The 18,456-nt window shown below is 43.0% G+C and overlaps 1 protein-coding gene across 5 annotated transcripts in view; it reads right to left on the minus strand.

The window, feature by feature from the left end:
• NFATC2 (nuclear factor of activated T cells 2) overlaps positions 1-18,456 on the minus strand; it is a gene marked incomplete at its 3' end in the record, with an annotated part of 137,225 nt that overhangs the window by 17,106 nt on the left and 101,663 nt on the right. Inside the window, exon 10 of one of the 5 annotated variants that reach the window (XM_083618493.1) lies at positions 3,387-3,475. The exons of the other annotated variants lie outside the window; for them this stretch is intronic. Coding sequence (XP_083474619.1) covers positions 3,432-3,475 — 44 coding nt within the window. The remainder of the gene's footprint in view (positions 1-3,386; positions 3,476-18,456) is intronic. 5 annotated transcript variants of the gene reach the window in all.

Genomic DNA, 18,456 nt, shown 5'->3' on the forward strand with positions numbered 1-18,456 from the left:
CGAACTGTGGCTGTTTTTTCAGTTCGTGTGTTATTTCAGAAAGTGCTTATTAGCCAGGTTCACCTTTAAATGTGAGCTGATTTCTAACCCATCTCCAGCAACAGCTCTATCCATTTCAGCACCTCCCAACAGAACCATAAATGTGGCTTGTATTGCAATCAGCCAGCATGCCCTGAAGCTCTTGTGGCCTCTTCATCATTTATTGAAAGCAGAACAGGTTCATTAATATCACACCAATTTAGTTGTGTGGATTTTGCTTAAAGACAGCATGGCAAATTTTAAATCTGTCGATTAAATTTGTCCCCTTCCCATTTTATCATCGAGGCTGAGATAAAAATGTAAGAAAACTCCTGTTGAATCAGACCAGTGGCCACTTAATCAAGTATCTTGGTTTCCCACAGTGGCAGGCAGATGCCTCCAGGAAGCCCAAACTAGGTCTTTCCTGCCTGTCCTCCTACAGAATGTTCAAATTCCAAAAATGAGGGGTGCCAAAAAGTCGTAACATGTCTTGGGAATTCAAAAGATATTTTGGTTTAATTCATGTAATTGAGTTTTGCTTGGCAAAATTGAACAGAAATTATTAAAAAGGATTTCGAAGTACTTGCAGTTATAGTAATAATATTTTTAATTATTTTGATTACCATTTAGAATTACCTGACATTTTCAGAAGGTAAAATTAAAATTCTTTGGTTTTTCACAAGCAGTTTATGTGCTTCTTTCGTCACACATAGACTTAGGAAGCTAATTGTTGTCCAATCACAAAAATAATAGCAAATTTGAATTGCTCACACCCAAACACGTATTTTTGAGACCTCTCACTGAAGAAATTTGCAAAAATTACGTTTCACCCCTTAAAATGACATGTCCTATTCCCCCACCCCCCATCCCACCAGAAACCAGTACAGTGGTACCTCGGGTTACAGACACTTCAGGTTACATACGCTTTAGGTTACAGACTCCGCTAACCCAGAAAAAGTACCTTGGGTTAAGAACTTTGCTTCAGGGTGAGAACAGAAATCGTGCGGCAGCGGCGGTGCAGCAGCGGGAGGCCCCATTAGCTAAAGTGGTACCTCAGGTTAAGAACAGTTTCAGGTTAAGAACAGACCTCCAGAATGAATTAAGTTCTTAACCCAAGGTACCACTGTACTCATTGAAATGCATACACTATAAAGGGCATCTAGACTCACTGGCTTCCTTTTCTCTGTACTAAATTTGGTGAAAAATAAATAAATTTGAAGATGGCTTAAAGATTTTTACAAATGAGATCCATTTTTGGAAATGTCCTCTCTTGCCCCTTACCCTTTCTCTCCCCGCCCTGCCATTTCCCTCCCCTTTCCTGGTGCAAAACATGGTTCGATATTTAATGCATGCTTAAGCAGCCATGGTTAACCCAAACCATAAAGGTAAAGGGACCCCTGACCATTAGGTCCAGTCGTGACCGATTCTGGGGTTGCGGCGCTCATCTCGCTTTATTGGCCAAGGGAGCCGGTGTACAGCTTCCAGGTCATGTGGCCAGCCGCTTCTGGCGAAACCAGAGCAGCGCACGGAAACACCATTTACCTTCCCGCCAGAGTGGTACCTATTTATCTACTTGCACTTTGACGTACTTTGGAACTGCTAGGTGGGCAGGAGCAGGGACTGAGCAACGGGAGCTCACCCCATCACAGGGATTCGAACCGTCGACCTTCTGATCAGCAAGCCCTAGGCTCTGTGGTTTAACCCACAGCACCACCCACGTCCCTATAACCCAAACCATAGTTCCATTGTAAACCAAAGATTGAGGGTCACAATAGAAGTGATGGCAGCAGCTATGCAATGCACTCATGCATCCACCCAGTTCATGCATAAAGCAGGAGCAAGGTGTCCACTTTATATCTCAGAAAGGAATTTGCAGGTGAGGGGAACGGAATCTTCCCTCATCCCTCACCTTACTTCCAGTGCTTGAATTATAGGAGCCTCCAAGGAGAATCCTCTTACCAGGGCCAGATTTAGGTTTGATGAGGCCCTAAGCTACTGAAGGTAATGGGGCCCTTTATATGTCCAGCTGTCCTTTGTCAACAACAAATTGTCGCTGTTTTTTTTTGTGTTGAATATATATGGTAATTTATGGACCTAATAGGTATAACCCCCACATCTGTATATAAAGGTAAAAGGTAAAGGAACCCTGGACAGTTAAGTCCAGTCGAAGGCAACTATGGGGTTGCGGCACTCATCTTGCTTTCAGGCTGAGGGAGCCAGCGTTTATCCACAGACAGCTTTCCGGGTCATGTGGCCAGCAGGACTAATCCACTTCTGGCGCAATGGAACATCGTGACAGAAACCAGAGTGCCGGAAACGCCATTTACTTTCCTGCCACAGCGGTACCTATTTATCTACTTGCACTGGTGTGCTTTTGAACTGCTAGGTAGGCAGGAGCTGGGACAGAGCAATGGGAGCTCACCCTGTTGTGCAGATTCGAACCACCAACCTTCTGATCGGCAAGCCTAAGAGGCTCAGTGGTTTAGACCACAACGCCACCTGCATCCCTACAGCTGCATATAAGCCAGATTTAATGCCCTTCATTGCAGCTCAGCTGCTGTTAAGCCCTGAAAAATGGGCGTTCCAGCAGAGTGGCAGGAGAAGGACCAGGCAGGGGGACGTACAGCGGATCCTAACTCCATTCAGCTTGGTTATGGCAACATGTGGAACTTGCACTGATAAAATGGGGGGTGTTTCCCATCTGCCAGCCTAGCCCTGAGTGGATTATGGAATGGGCGCAATTTACGATGCATTCCTATATTTAGGATTGCTCTGTAATTTATCAGCAGCTGGATCAAGCCCCTAGTGTTTGGCAAAAGAACCTGAAGTTAATCTGCTATATAGGTTGCATTCTCGTCTCTGAACTATGCTGCAGATAAGATAAACACCATACGGCACGGCTTGCTCCAAGCAAATTATTCCTTCTGAAATCAACCAGATTTTTTTATTTTATTTTTGTACACAAAATGAGCACAGCCAGAGAATTAAGAAACCAACTGCACAGAAAAGTCCCCATAGGAAAGTGATGCTGGAGATGGGGTGGCCTGAGGAACAGGGGCCACGTTTATTTTTGGAACAGGCAAATGCGTTTGAAATACCTGGAAAACTCCAGACCCCAATGCTTTAAAAACAAGAACAGCTAGTGTTGGTAAATATCAATGATTTTTAAAACACAGCATGCGACATGTCACAGCCCCACTGCCCAACCACTTCCCTACCCACCAAATACTATATATTTCTACAATTAACCTTTCAACCAAAAACAAACCAAACCAAACCAAAATGACATTGACAGAAGAAACCCAGCTAAATCAAACAAAATTTAAGAAAATCTGCAGCTAGACAAAAGTCAGGAAAATATCAATTACCTTGGACTTTGATTGCTTGGTTCAAAAAAGCACAGTCATTCTGTCTCATATAATGTTTTGTATCCAGCTAAGGTGTGTGTCTATCAGCTCTGAAAAAGATTTGCAAAACCATTTTTGAGAAAGAAATGTAACCTTTGACCCTGTTGAAAGGTCAAATGTTACAATGCTTGCTTTCTGTTGCACATTAAATGCTATCACATGAATTGCTTCCCTACATACCCCTGGACCAACTAACCAGCATTCACACGAAATGTTTCACTTGCAACAGCTGGAGGTACATTTGAAGTAACTTTCTCATGTTTTCATGTTTGATGTACAGTACTCTAACCAGGATGCAAATTCCACTAGAGCTCAGTATTAATAGGGGGTCTTCAACAGGTGTATCCTTTACGTTCTAGATAACATTGCAATGTAATTTTCCCAACAGGTTCATGGAAATAGTTCATTTATATGTGTGTGTGTGTGTACACGTGCACACGCCTTAAAGGTGAAAACTTACTGGGTAATATTCAAGATGTTCCATGTGAATACAGGTAGGTAGCTATGTTGGTCTGCCGTAGTTGAAACAAAACAAAATAAATAAAATAATTTTTTTTTAAAAAAAAATCCTTCCAGTAGCACCTTAGAGACCAACTAAGTTAGTTATTGGTATGAGCTTTCATGTGCATGCATACTTTTTCAGATACCATGTGAATACATAATCTGCAAACAGCTCAGTTTTTACAAACTCCATGCCGCCTTGAGGACTAGCACCTTGGTTTATTAGCTGGATGTTAGGCACACAGGGTAGAATCTAACTAAGTCATATTCAGAGTAGACCCCCTGCCCCCGAAATCAATGGACTTAAGTTAGTCATAACTACTCCCTCAGTTTCACCTGCTGTACACAATCATTCTCCATCATGAATATAGTGCCTAACCTTAGTCACACTGCAAGTGGCACAAATCATATATGGAAGGGGGGTGGAATAATTCTGCTCCGGACATTCATTTCTACATTTTATAACCTACCAAGGAAGAACTGCAGGGGGAAAAAATCTGAAACGTACAAGTCTTTATGAAAGTTCTCATCACATGGCCTCAATTCAATATTGTTTCACTTTTCCAGTCAGACCTCATTAAAGTCCCACCGCACAGTATTTGCTTTGACAGAAACATTAAATGACGTATTAGTATAATAACGCATTGCCATCCATAAATGCTCTTTGCTACTGCAATAGATTTTTTTTTCAGTGTTTCCCTTTCCAGACATCTTCGTTCAGTCAATAAATGCAACTGCCACTTTTCAAAAGGGCTGCCTGGCCCCGTTGCCTAAAAATGACACCTGCCGTTTTGCTTTTTTTAAAGAATGGCCCACAGCTTCTCCACTGACCCTTTCACTTTAGGACCTTTTAAAAGCACCCCAGGCACAGGCAAACTCGGCCCTCCAGATGTTTTGGGAATACAACTCCCATCATCCCTAGCTAACAGGACAAGTGGTCAGGGATGATGGGAACTGTAGTCTCAAAAGATCTGGAGGGCCGAGTTTGCCTATGCCTGGACTACCCCCAAGCTGCTGGCCATTCTTGCTGTATGGGATTCCTTAGGCCTGGGACCAAAATGTGACCCTCTCTGCCTCTCCATCTCACCCTCAGGACCCTTCCAGAACACCCCTTCCCAGGTAATAACTCTTAGCACCCCTGCTTCTCGCCCTCCTCAAATAAATTGTCCCTGTCTGGAATGTGTCCTTGATCTCAGATAATGCTTCCTTGTTGAATGAATGGATGATAGAGGGGTGTGTGAACAAACTAGCCTACTGTAAATACAACCACCACCACAACAATTTCATTATTTATATGCAGCCCATATGACTGGGTTGCCCCAGGCACTCTGGGTGGCTTCCAGCAAAATATAAAAACACCCAAAGCCGTCTTGTTATCTATTTCCTTAACATGTGATGGGTGGATGTTCCACAGGGCGGTTGCCACTACCAAGAAGGCCCTCTGCCTGGTTTCCTGTAACTTTACTTCTTACAGTGAGGGAGCTGCCAGAAGGTCATTGGAGGTAGACCTCAGTGTCTGGGTTGATTCTTCTTCAAGTACACAGGGTTGAAGCTGTCCAGGGCTTTAAAGGTCAGCACCTTTAAATATACATTGGCTGCCCCACTCCCTTTTGCTTCTGGTCCCACCTACCATTGCCACATGGACCCCAGAAGGTGGCCCAGCAGGAATTTGGCCCTCAGTGTGACACACTTCCTCTAAATGAAGTTTAGCCACAGAGAGGGGCTTGTGGCTTGCTGGTGAGCTTCCCCCGTACTATTTCTCTAGAAAAGAGGTGCCAGAACTGAGTTCCAGCAAGTTCCGGCTGCAAAAAAAGCCCTGAACTTCCCAGGTGCATCTGGTCGGCCAGGTACTGAACTACCAGAAGGCTGAGTTTCATGCCCTTCTTTTGTTAAAAGCAAATAGGCTGGATAAAAATACTTTAACATAAAAACAAACACCTGTTCTTTGCCCGACGAATCTAGGTCTCAAGCAGAGGTCTTTCACATCACCTGCAATCTAATCCTCTTATTGAGAGATGCCAGGAATTCAGCTCTTCATGTGCTCTACCGATGAACTGCCACCCGTTCCCCAATGTCCCCAGGCAACTGGGAGGGAAGCAGAGACGGAGAGGTTTGTTCCCAGCAAAGGGCCTCCTTATCCACACACACTGAGTCACTGGTCTGCAAAGCCCCACTCCAGCTTGCTGCACAAACGGCTAAGGCCCTGTCAATCATTAATGCCACACCTGAGCCTGCAGAGTGATTAGCTGAAAAGTCATTACGTTTCTGATGGCCAGAGGACTTTCACACAGTTAATCAGTTAATGGAGGTACTGTGTGCATGCAGGCTGCTTAATTCCCTGGAGATCAAGTTACAGGGATAATGCTGTAAAGCAAATGTAGATTACAAGACAAAACAACAAATGGTGAGCAGGGACAAGTTTTATATTAAAAAAAAAAAAACCCAGTTACAACCCAGTCCTGCTTATGTTGACAGAGAAGTAAGTCCTATTGAGTTCAATGGGATTTCAAAGTTGTTGGCATCTGTCTGTTTCGGGAGACAATGGAAGAGTGTGCCTTTGTGAGTGAAGTCAAACATTTGGAAGGTTACAATGCCTACTGTGGCTGTAGAAACCGATATGGAAGAGACATGTTTTGTTGCAGCTGGGAAAGGGGATTTGCCTCTATATAACTGTGCATCAGAGTGCAGGTTTGGAATCAGAGGACAGAAGGAGCAGAGGTCCCCCACCCTTGCTGTAATTCACCAGTTGACCACCTCAGCTGAGTTTAACAAATGACAGCCAGCACATGACAAGCAGAGAAGCAGCTGCTAAAAAGCTTACTACCTAACGCATTAATAGTTTGTCCCATAGTAGGTAGAATCTGAATAACTATAGGTTCATGGTGCCTTTTTGAATGAACATAGGAACCTTGAGTGCTGTGGAATTCTAGTGTGTGGCGTATACTATTTATTTAGCTTCAAACAATGAAGTAATCATAAAGTACAATTTTGCAAAAATAATAAAAATTAAAAATAATATGTAGCCAGATGGTTTTGGTTGATGGGGGTTATGAAAGGAAAACCATGTGTGTCTGAGTCAAGCATTTGGCTCTCCTAGCTAGTAAATTGCAGAGAACATATTAAATGGGTGCTTAATTTTAGTTTACACATGATTGAAGTCAGTGTGTACTCATTCACACGTTAGAATTTCTCAGGGAGCAGACACAAGCTTTCTAACTTGGGGAATCTGGTTAGCCTGAGAAAAGAAAAAAGAAAAAAGAAAACCTACGGTTTTTGTTTCTGCTCAGAAACTTCACTTGGCTTCCGAGACGCTTCTTACAGTCTTGCTTCTGAAAAGGTTTCAGTTGATGTGAACATGAAAAGAGAGCTTTTTGAATTGTGGTACCCAGATTACGAATCGGCCTCCCAGGAGAGGTACTTTTGCTTCTTCCACCTCCTGGTCCATTCCCTGCTTTTTAATAGGCATGAAAGGCAATGGGCTCCCCCCCCCCAGTCAACATTGTCGTGATTTTATTGCCTCTCTCTGATTCATATTGTTTTAATTATCTGTTCTTTTATTATGCTGTAATTTTTATTGCTATATTGTCTTATCTGGTTTTGCTGTTAGCTGCCTTGTTCCAGCTTGTGCAGAAAGAAGCATTATTAAAAATAAATAACTGGTGGGGCACTCAGTGAATAGGGTTGAATCCAATGCTACTTCTACTCAAAAGCAGATTCACTAAAATTAATGAACATAACTAACCTACTTTTCTTCTATTCTTATTTTCTTCTTTCTTCTTTTTGAATACTGTTTCACAGATGTGTAAATAATTATATGCATGAGAATAGGTAAAGCATTTGTATTCTTTATTTTTTCCCCTTCTTTTCTTTTGGTTACATGTATCTTTTTTATTTGGTTACTTGTATATTTTTTCTTTTTTGTATCTAATAAAATTTAATTAAAAAACAAACAAAAAACTAACCTATGTTCATTCATTTCTAAGTGCCAAACCAAGTAAAAATTAAGGCTCGTTTATTACTTGTATGAAGCTGGGTGATCAATGCAAGACATGGTTCTATGTGGGGAAAGCTCAATTGGGTTGGAACTGCAAAGTTTTGTGTATAAGTCCATTTAAAATGGATTCCACCTTCATCGCTATCCCATCCTTCTTAACAGAGGCGAAAGCACAATTTCAACAGCTTTTAAGATTGCAGCTCTCCCAACAACCGTTGCAACACCGTTCACTCTCATAAACCTGAAAGCTAGTCCAGTTGATACTACTGGTCTGCAACATATTGCAGATTAAGTGTGCACAATGGATGTGGTGCTTTACAGAGCAATTATAAGCAAAAAGACAAGTCCTTGCTCTGAGGAGCTTAAAATCTAAATGCCAACAGTAGAGTATACAACAAGAGAAAAAAGGAAATGAAGCAGAAAGGGAAATTATATAAAGGTGGTGCTAATGCATGTTAGGGACGCGGGTGGCACTATGGGTTAAACCACAGAGCCTAGGGCTTGCCGATCAGAAGGTCGGCGGTTCGAATCCCCACGACGGGGTGAGCTCCCATTGCTCGGTCCCTGCTCCTGCCAACCTAGCAGTTTGAAAGCACGTAAAAGTGCAAGTAGATAAATAGGCACTGCTCCGGCGGGAAGGTAAATGGCGTTTCCGTGCACTGCTCTGGTTCACCAGAAGCGGCTTAGTCATGCTGGCGACATGACCCGGAAGCTGTACGCCGGCTCCCTCGGCCAATAAAGCGAGATGAGCGCCACAACCCCAGAGTCGGCCACGACTGGACCTAACGGTCAGGGGTCCCTTTACCTTTTAATGCATGTTAGGGATGAGGGAGAAATTAGTTTGGCTCACATTTTAATGCAAACTTCCCCAAATTTGCACTTTCCTAGATCAATACACAAACCAAAACACAGCTAGCCTTGAGCTATGGAAAGGCAGCATACAAGTAAAATGATGTACAGTATGCATTACAGTATTTTTTTATTGAGCTATTGCTCTCTTTCACATGACTAGCTAAGTCAAACTACAGTTTTAGTATGGATGAGCTATGAGCTTCCAGAAAGGAGATCACGGTTGCTTTCCTCTTCTGTGGTTGTCATCTGCAGCACTGCACCCACAGGGTACAAAATGTTAGTACAGAAGGAGTGGGGCAATTCAGAGCAGAAAAAGTAGACCAGAATGGAAAGAGGTTCAGCAGACCCTGCTCACTGCCATTCTCATACTGAAACTTGCAGCCTCCCAAACTGCATTTTTTTTTAAGTCAGCTGTAAGAATCATGTGGTTCAGGCCTTATTTAAGTAGCCTCTCTTTCACTCAGGCCAGGTTTCAGCTAAGTCACAATATCGCACCTGCACTCCATGACTGAGCTTTGGCATTGAAAACAGCATCAAAGACTCATGCCCAGGGCAATTTAAGCTCTGGTAGAAAGAAGTATATTTTTAGGTACAGAAGTGGTAAGACAACAACAACATAAAACCCTGTCAAAATCCCCCAAGGCTACCTGGCAATTAGAAGGGAACATGAAACTGGTACTGCAGCACGCCTCACTGTCTCATAAACAAGGCCCGCAACATATTGCGAAGAATGGCACTGTGTTTAAGAGAAGAAGAGGAAGAAATGTTCGGTGTCAGAAACTTTCAGTATGAGCAAGTGACACTGACGGTAATGCCCTAGGTTTGGAGGTGAAAAGGGTGCCGATTAAAAGCAATCCACACTTTTGATTTTACAGTGGCTGGTGTGAAAAACCCATAGCTTTGTAAGGGTTAAGAGGATCAATGAAAATTGAGGTTGGAAACTGAAGAGCCTGTTGGGAATGCCAGAGGAACAGTTGTTTCTCCAGCACTTTGTTCCATCTCTTTCCCCTGCACTTTTTCCTCATTTGGGGTAAAGTTGAGGATTCCTGCTTGCAGTGACATACCGTGGGTTGTTGGTGCCCAGGGGCAAGTGTTGCACCCCCTGGTGGACTGGGCAGAAGCTTCCCCCCCAGAAGCTCCAGAAGGCAGCAGGTGTTCAGCCATGCAGCCTTGATGAGGGAGCCTGGCATGGGGACTCCACTGCCTGCTTGACTTCACTGAATGAAGAGCTGTCCGCTGGTCATACAATCACAGCTGATTTAAAACAGGACTTACTCATTCATACCTATGCAAGAATGGGATCTTCTTAAACTTGATTCTTTAGTAAAGAACAAATCCGGCTTGGGAAAGTATAAGAGGTATAGTAGTTTTTCTTTAGAAAGTGAAAGGTGTTTTGATTGAAGAATCACTGTTTTGGGTGTGCACACCCATCTCACATTTGCCTTTGGACTCAACTAGTTTTTCAGAAACATTTAACAACATCTGACTGGTCAGAGGCAATAGCACATCAAAAGAAAAGCATGAGCGAAAGCAATGACCCTTTCAAGGCATTTTCAGCTGTCTCAAAAACATTTATCTATCGTTCTAATGTGCATGCTAAAAGTGTTGTTTTCTGAACAGCATTCTTCCCCCCATTTATTACCCCCTCTTTGAGCTATAATTAAGGAACAGCTGGACATCAAAAATCTGGAGTGCAAACGCACCTGTTGCAAGCATATTTCAGAAAGTATCCATTCTTAAGAATGTTGTTACTGAGGTGATCTGCGGAGGATTGCTTGGTTGAAAAGGAGAAACGGAGGATTTCCATACAAATTTTGATGGGAAAGAACAGCAAACCAGCTGTAAATTCAAACTAACATTCCCCTGTAACTCATAGTTCTGCAGAGACTTGGCTGTAGAAATCTGTACACACTAGGAATCTGTTAACAGCTGGATGCAGGCTGCAATGGTATGTCCCTGTGCAATGCACTCTGCAGTCACCTATTTGCAGCCAACAGTAGTCAACTATCTTCCAGACTTGGAATTACCTTCCCTGATTGCCTGCCCAAGCCAAAAATGAAAAAGGAACGTCCAAAACACAGTTGAAAAATGCTTGGCAACCAAGCAAATCCATTTAGGGTGACATAAAACCTTAGTTTATGAGACGTGGACAGGGACCTCATATATTCTGTGTTTTAAAATCAAAACTATGGGTCAACAAAAGTTGAATTCCGCAACCTGTATAAATTAGGCAAAGTAAGTTGATCTGCAGATCCAGTTGTTGTGCATGATTTATTCTGCTTCTGCAGTTCATAAGGAGAGTCACAGAGCTACACATGGTGCTGACCGCTCATTATTCCTGCTTGCAGATCACTCTGGATTCTGAGATTCCGCTAGACCAGGGGTCTGCAACCTTTAAGACAAAAAGAGCCACTTGGACCCGTTTCCGAAGAAAAAAAAACTGGGAGCCGTGAAACTCGTCATTATAAAAATAACTTTTTTGTCACTTTTTTATTATTTCTTTGTTTGACCCCTCAGAATTACTCCTCCTCATAGAAATAAACATTAAATTAACAAGTTACCTTTTTTTGGTGTGTGTTCTTCACTCCCCTTCAAAACAGTGACCAGCGTACATGCCCCCTTTCAATGCAGTGACCAGTGTACATGCCCCTTACAATGTAGCGGGTGGGCGGGCGGGAAGGTGACGTTGGGACGGTGAGTGACTAACGCACGCACCGCCCCCATGCGACGTCACAGCCAGTACAGCGCCCACCACAATGGGGAGTGTCGGGGCACACAATGCACCTCCTCCCCTCGCTAGTATCCGCCCCGAAGCCGCAGCAAAGGTGTAAAAGAGCCACATGTGGCTCCGGAGCCACGGGTTGCAGACCCCTGCGCTAGACAATGCCCACACATAAGAACTAAAACCTGCAAGCTTCCAAAGAAAAATGGTAAGCACTGGGATCCCAAATTTTTAGTGGATGGAGAACAGGTGCTGATTTGATTTGAGGATTCCCCCACCTCTCTAAAGGGCCCATTTATTTATCAGAACAGCTAATTTCTCCTCACACGCCTTTTGTTTGGGCTGCAGTCTTTGCCATGGAGTAGTGCCTTCACTTTTGCATTGATCTCTTTGACTCTGGATTGATAGTAAAAGAATCACATGCCTTCATACTAACTTTTCCAAAGACTCCGTTCTTCCTCTGTTTTGAGCCTCTCTACCCTCAGAAGAATGGCAAGCGTGTACCCAGGACAGAAACTCTTCAGCTATGGTGCCTAATATATTCTCTAGGGAGGCCTCTCTGATCCCACTGCTGTCCTGTTTAGACAGGGAGCTTTGACACCTTTACTTCAGGGAACTTTTGCAGATTATTGCTCTTGGTCCTACACTTCTGCTGCCTTTTTAGCTCTTTTTATTCTGCTATATTTGATCACTGCAAACTGATATTTTCTTCATGTATTTTCATTGCTCTATTGCTGCCTTGAATATTCTTTAGAAAGGAAGTTGTAAGTTTAGAAGAGAAAGAAAATTACATAATAATTAATGTGTCCTGTCCAACACAAACTGTTTAGCTAATTGCCTTATGGCTCAGTCACACATTCACATCCTGGAATTGGCAGACCTATGATCAGAAGAAGCTGCTGAAATGGATAAGCTTGACATTGCTATTTCAGAAAATTCCATTCCTAGCTAGAAAAGAGCAGAACCCCTGGTAGGGGTCCACCTCGCCAGCCCCTTGCTATGGCTCTGCCTGTCAATTGTTCATTTGTTCTTATTTTATTTTATTTGAAGTGATGACCTGTCTCATTTTAAGGCAATTGGTGTGGATTTGCTTTTTAAGGTAAAAGGAAGAACTTCCCTTAACAACAAAATCTGTGAGCACACTGCATTCAAGTGCTCAGTAAGCCAGTCTTCCCAATTCCTGCATTGAAATTCAAGCTCAGATGAATACATCGTTTCTTTCTTGAGTTTTCTTCCAGATCAGGAAGTGCAAGCATTTGGGGAAAAAAACAGAGGACTGCAGAAATATTTCATAGCAGGAAAAGAAGAAAACCACCCACAGCCACCTTGAATTTATATAGTATGCTCAACTCTGCAGCCACCAAAATTCTAAAGAAATTCTTAAGTGCCCTGCAAAAAAAAAAAAGGTAGAAAAATTGAAAGTTCTTTCTCAGAGGAAGAAAACTTCTAAGAAACTGGAGGGCAGTTTTCAGCACAGAACTAATTCTCAGAACTCAACTCCCCCAACTCTACCAATGACTTGTGTTGGTCTGTCACTGCACAAAATAGTTGTTTGAGTCTGTATACTTTTCATAACATCAAAATATTATGTTGTAGTTTTTCCTGGTTGCTTTCTGAACCACCCACTACCATTTGGCATGTTACCGCATGAGGGCAGCACAGAAACAAACCCCCTGCCCCAAAGCAGCAGGGCTAAGGATTGTATTTTTCCTTCCTTCTTTCCTTCCTTCCTCATTTCTTTCATTTTTAAAAATGTCATCTGCAACCAGCTGTTGAGAATTTGGAGCTCATCAGGGCTTTGTTTGCTTCCTGCGGTTCAGAATTGTGACGGCTGCTCCCATTCCTCGGCAGACCAAATACCCCTCATGAAGCAAAGAGTGTCCAGGATGTCGACGCTGGGGCTGCTAAGTTGTGCACATCACAGAACAGCTGGGACCATTTGTCAGAATGTTGTGCACAAGCAGGAAAAGCGATTGCTACAGATTCACTTTGACTGTAATGATGCAAGTGACTTTATGCATATATCGTTAGATTAGCCGATGAAATAAATCAGTCGTGCCCATACTGTAGCCCAGCTGACAACAAGTCAAAGTAGGCCTGTGTGAGCGATCTGCAGTGGACTCACCACTCACCTGTGTAGCTTCCAGCACTCTGGCCAGGGAATTACCGGTAAGTTTTTAACAGGGGTTGATACCTTGCAACAGTGTTTCAGAACCCTGGCCATCATTTTGCATTGGGGTATCGCATTGCAATAATTGGGCATTGTGGTAGTTCAGGGATGGTACTTGGGGGGTGGGGGGTGGGACGACTTACAAGGTAGCTTCCTTTTTCTAGGGAGAGGAGGAAAATAAATTTTCTGAGAAAAATGCTAAAGCACTTTAATGCTTAGAAACGTGAAAGCAATTTTCAGCACTGTGCATTTCATAGAAATCTCAATCCCACCCCACTTTGGTTCCATATTAATTATTTTTAAGTTATGTTGCTCTCCTGCCCCATAAAGAGATCTGGTGTAACTTTAAAGCCTATGTATTCTTCTGCCAATATAAGCTTTTGCTTCCACTAAAAAGAATCAGTACCCTTTCTTTAAAAAAACAACAACCACGTGCTAAGATACCCAGAAGTGGAATGCACTCTGAGTGCAATGCTTTAAGGAAATTGGTGAAAGGGAACTTTATAAAAAATAAAAATCATGCCATAGGCTAATGATGAAAGTGGAAACTTTATTTTTCCTTTCACCTGGAAATAAAAATATTCCCTTTTTTTTGAAAAGCCTACTCCTGTGCTCTTTAAAAAGTAAAATAGAGCCCCCTCTGAAAGCAGAAGTGGGTAATTTATTTATTTTTTTTATATATAACATGCCACATTGATTTCATGCTATTTTCCACGCTCAGAAATAGGGTTTTGCAATGTGCCTTCTGCAGCACAGCTTGAACTTCAGGCAAGCCTATCAGGGAGGAGGAGGAGGAGGGATCCGAAATGTGTAGCCCAGTCCAAAAGATGAAAACACTACTGCTGTTTATAGAGGGAAGCCCAAGTCATCAGTCCAAATGAATTCCTGCGCTAATCCTTGCAGACTTCATGTTTTCCACCAGGCCTGGCCACTGTAAAGACTATCTTTAGGAGGCGGCACACACTGTGTTTGGAAAGAAGCCCCTGGAAAGTTGAGGGCGTTTATGCCAGCTTGGCAGGGCTTCACTTTGGGTATGGAAAAAAAAAGGGAAAAAAGAATGCTCTCTCCTGGGTTCCCCCCACAGAATTCGAGGATCTCAATCCAGATCAAGATGAAGCCAAAAACATCAACAACACAAGGCTTTCCCCAGCTGTCCCAGGCCAGCCCTCACAATGGTTTCCATAGAATTTGTTTTGCCATCATAACAGATCTAGCAAGACGCTACAGTGTGCTTCGCATTCTCGAGGCAAGAAATTTTAACTTCCTGGACTGTGGAAGTGATGGCTAACACAGCAATATGAAGGGCATCTTGGGGAGTGACAAACAAGGTCCCTGCCCCAAGAATCTTACAGTTCAAAATGTGACATACCAATAGGGTACAGTGAGAGAGGAAAGGATAGAAGCAACAGCATCCTTTCAAAGGATGGTTCATGCATTTCCAATGTTTTACAGGGAGGAGAATTGTGACCCAGTGAGCAAAAGGAAAAGGAGGATTTGGGGTAGATAAATGAGGCATTGTCGGTGGAAGACCAGGAGGAGAGGAAATGTAATGATCTGTGAAAAGTACATACAGTGGTACCTCGGGTTACATACGCTTCAGGTTACAGACTCTGCTAACCCAGAAATAGTGCTTCAGGTTAAGAACTTTGCTTCAGGATAAGAACAGAAATCGTGCTCCGGTGGCGCAGCAGCAGCAGGAGGCACCATTAGCTAAAGTGGAGATGCTCTGCAAAAATTGTGTATATTAGGCAAAAATTGTTTACAAAAGTGTGTGTCAGAAGAAATTCACACTAAGAGGCAGATGAGGACTTTTTTTAAAAAAATGCCAACTGGTGTGGAAACTGAAGTTAAGACTGGCAAAATGAAAAACAGAGAGAAATCGATACTGACATATTTGCCTATACCCAATTTCAGCACACAATGGCTGCTGACGTCAGGCTCTTTCCCTCAACAACAGCCTGAGCAAAGCAACACAAAACAGGTCCAACATGGGGGCCAAAGGGAGAGGCTGCGTTTCCTCCTGAACCTTCTCTCTCTCTCCTTCATTTGCTTCAAATCATCCCAATTAAACCTAGCTGGGTTCTGTGCACAGCCAAGCATCTGTGTGTAGCAACATGAGTTTCCTGCCATAAACCAGACGTGCACTGCATGTATCGCTCACTGCATGCAAAAGAGGAAATGAATGTCTTGATCTGTTCGCCACAATATTGCTGAAATGCTAGTAAATATTATGGTCTAGCTGTGATTAAAGGCTTGAGTTATTTGCACTGCCAGGTTGGGTGGGGGGAGAAACTGTCTCTACATACAAACAAGGAGGAGAGAGGGTGGTTTTAATGACTTGTGGAACACAGGGAACATTTCTACTTAGAAGGTCAAGCTCTGGAGAAGCCTTTCCAATAGCAATAATACTTTCCTGATGGATTAGATGCAGGGGTCAGCAAACTTTTTCAGCAGGGGGCCGGTCTACTGTCCCTCAGACCTTGGGGGGTGGACGAACTATATTTTGAAGGGGGAAAAATGAACGACTTCCTATGCCCCACAAATAACCCAGAGATGCATTTTAAAGAAAAGCACGCATTCTACTCATGTAAAAACACCAGGCAGGCCCCACAAATAACCCAAAGATGCATTTTAAATAAAAGGACACATTCTACGCATGTAAAAACACACTGATTCCCAGACCATCCGCAGGCTGGATTTAGATGGCAATTGGGCCGGATCCAGCCCCCGGGCCTTAGTTTGCCTACCCATGGACTAGAAAGACCACTATTGCTGGGTCTGCCCCCAGTGATAGCACTGAGCACAAGAAGAGCCCTGGTAGATGAAGCTATAACCTAGTAAAATTCAGAGTACTCATTCCCATACTGGCCAGCCACTTTAGAAGGCAAAAATCCTCTCCCACTGTAATCAGTGGCATACTGATTCTAAACATGGATGCTGCATTTGGCTACTATGACTCATACCCACTGACAGACTTATCCTCCATTAATTAATTTAACCTCCTTTTAAAGCCAGCTAAAGCCAATGGCTATTGCCACATCTAGTGGGGAGGAAATGCACATATTAATTTCGCATCATGTGAATAAAAATACTTTCTTTTGTCTCTCAGTTGGTTTAAATTAAGTGGCCCCAAGTCCTAGGATTATGGGACAGGGAAAATAAAGTTCTCTTTATCCAAAGTTATTTTTATTTAAGGTTTTATAAGTATTCCAGAATTCAAAACACATGCAATGTTTAATAGACGTCTATTATTTCTATGGAAGGAGGAATCTGTCAATTTCAATTTATCTCAGTTACTTATTTTCCCAACCTGGTGTTCACACTTTGCCCATGTTAGTTTGCAATTCTTTTTTTTTTTAAAAAAAAAAAGCCTGCATGGAATTTTGCATGCATGATTGTGCAAATTTCTCTTAGCACATATGTATCTGCATAAAATTTTGTGCAATAAAGTGGTTTTTCCAGCAGTTTTCTCCTACACAATGCATTTATACATGCTATTTTCACTAATATGAATTGTGAATTTTTCTATTAATTTTTGGGTCACAGAACTGCATCACAACACTTGGAAAAGTGGAAATTTTGAAGGATGGTGTCTCGGTTTGCATTATCGTTGGCGCAAAATTGGTGGGTTTACATTAAAATACGAACCGAATGACTTTCTTCCCCATCGTTAATTATCTCTTCCTTTTAGCATTGTTCTGCAAACTAAAAAAACCACAAGATAAGGTACACTTTCCTAACACAGAAGGTGTTCAAAGCGCTTGATCGTTCTGGTTGCCCTGTTCAATATGGCCTCTTATCCATAATCATCAACCAACACTTTTCACTGGTTTCCCAAGTGCCAAAAGACCAGTGACAGCAGAGGGGATTAGAGACCATGCAAGGCCCACCGAGTAGCCTTACAGTTGTACGCCTTCCTTTCAAACATCTCTGGGCCTAGGGCACTGTGCAAGCTACCATAAATAAGAACAGCCTAGTCCAGTGTCTGTTAGCTGCAACAGCTAAAGACCAAGGGTGGGAAATCTTTTTTTTCCTACTGAGCTATAGTCTATTAAGTCAGATACCTCAGTCCATCTAGCTAAGTACTGTCTACACTGACTATCATCAGTTGTCCATGGTTTCAGGCAGGACTCTTTCAGTCCTACCTGGAAATGCCAGAAGTTCAACCTGGGACCTTCTCCCTCAGAGGTAATATGTGAAGGAGGGTGGTATGCTGCTGATGGGCAGTCAGAGCTGGTGGTAGGCAGAGACTGGTGCCAAAAGCAGTCTCAGTCTCTATCTGTCAGAGGCTGGGCAGAGGAGGAATGGTGGAGACCACCTACCCCTCCTGAACCTTCCAGGGAGCAGGAAGAGGAAGACAGTATGGATTTACAACAGTGTTTTGCGAGAGGTCACAGCTCAGATGTAGATGAGGGGGAAAGTTGGGAAATAATGGGAGAGAGGAGGAGGCACCGGGGGGGGGGTGTGACATGGTGTCTTCCAGACCCCCCCCCCAAAAAAAAACCCAGGCAAGTCTTGAAAGTAGGAGAGCAAAGAGCTCAAAGACAGAGGGTACTTAGCAGCTCCCATAGAAGTGACGAATGAGGAAGTGGGAGAGATGGAGAGGGTGGAGATTCACTCGGGACAATGCCATTATCCAAGAGGTTGGGTTCTATAGCCTGTAAATACTGAATAGAAAAGGATGGTAAGAAGCCTTCCCTTATCTTTATACTTTCCTGGGCAACCGGATGCTACCAGCATCCTGACTCTCTCTCTCTCTCTCTCTCTCTCTCTCTCTCTCTCTCTCTCTCTC

This window comes from Podarcis filfolensis, assembly GCF_964270895.1.
Source record: "Podarcis filfolensis genome assembly, chromosome: 6".
In the NCBI taxonomy this organism is placed as follows: domain Eukaryota; kingdom Metazoa; phylum Chordata; class Lepidosauria; order Squamata; family Lacertidae; genus Podarcis; species Podarcis filfolensis.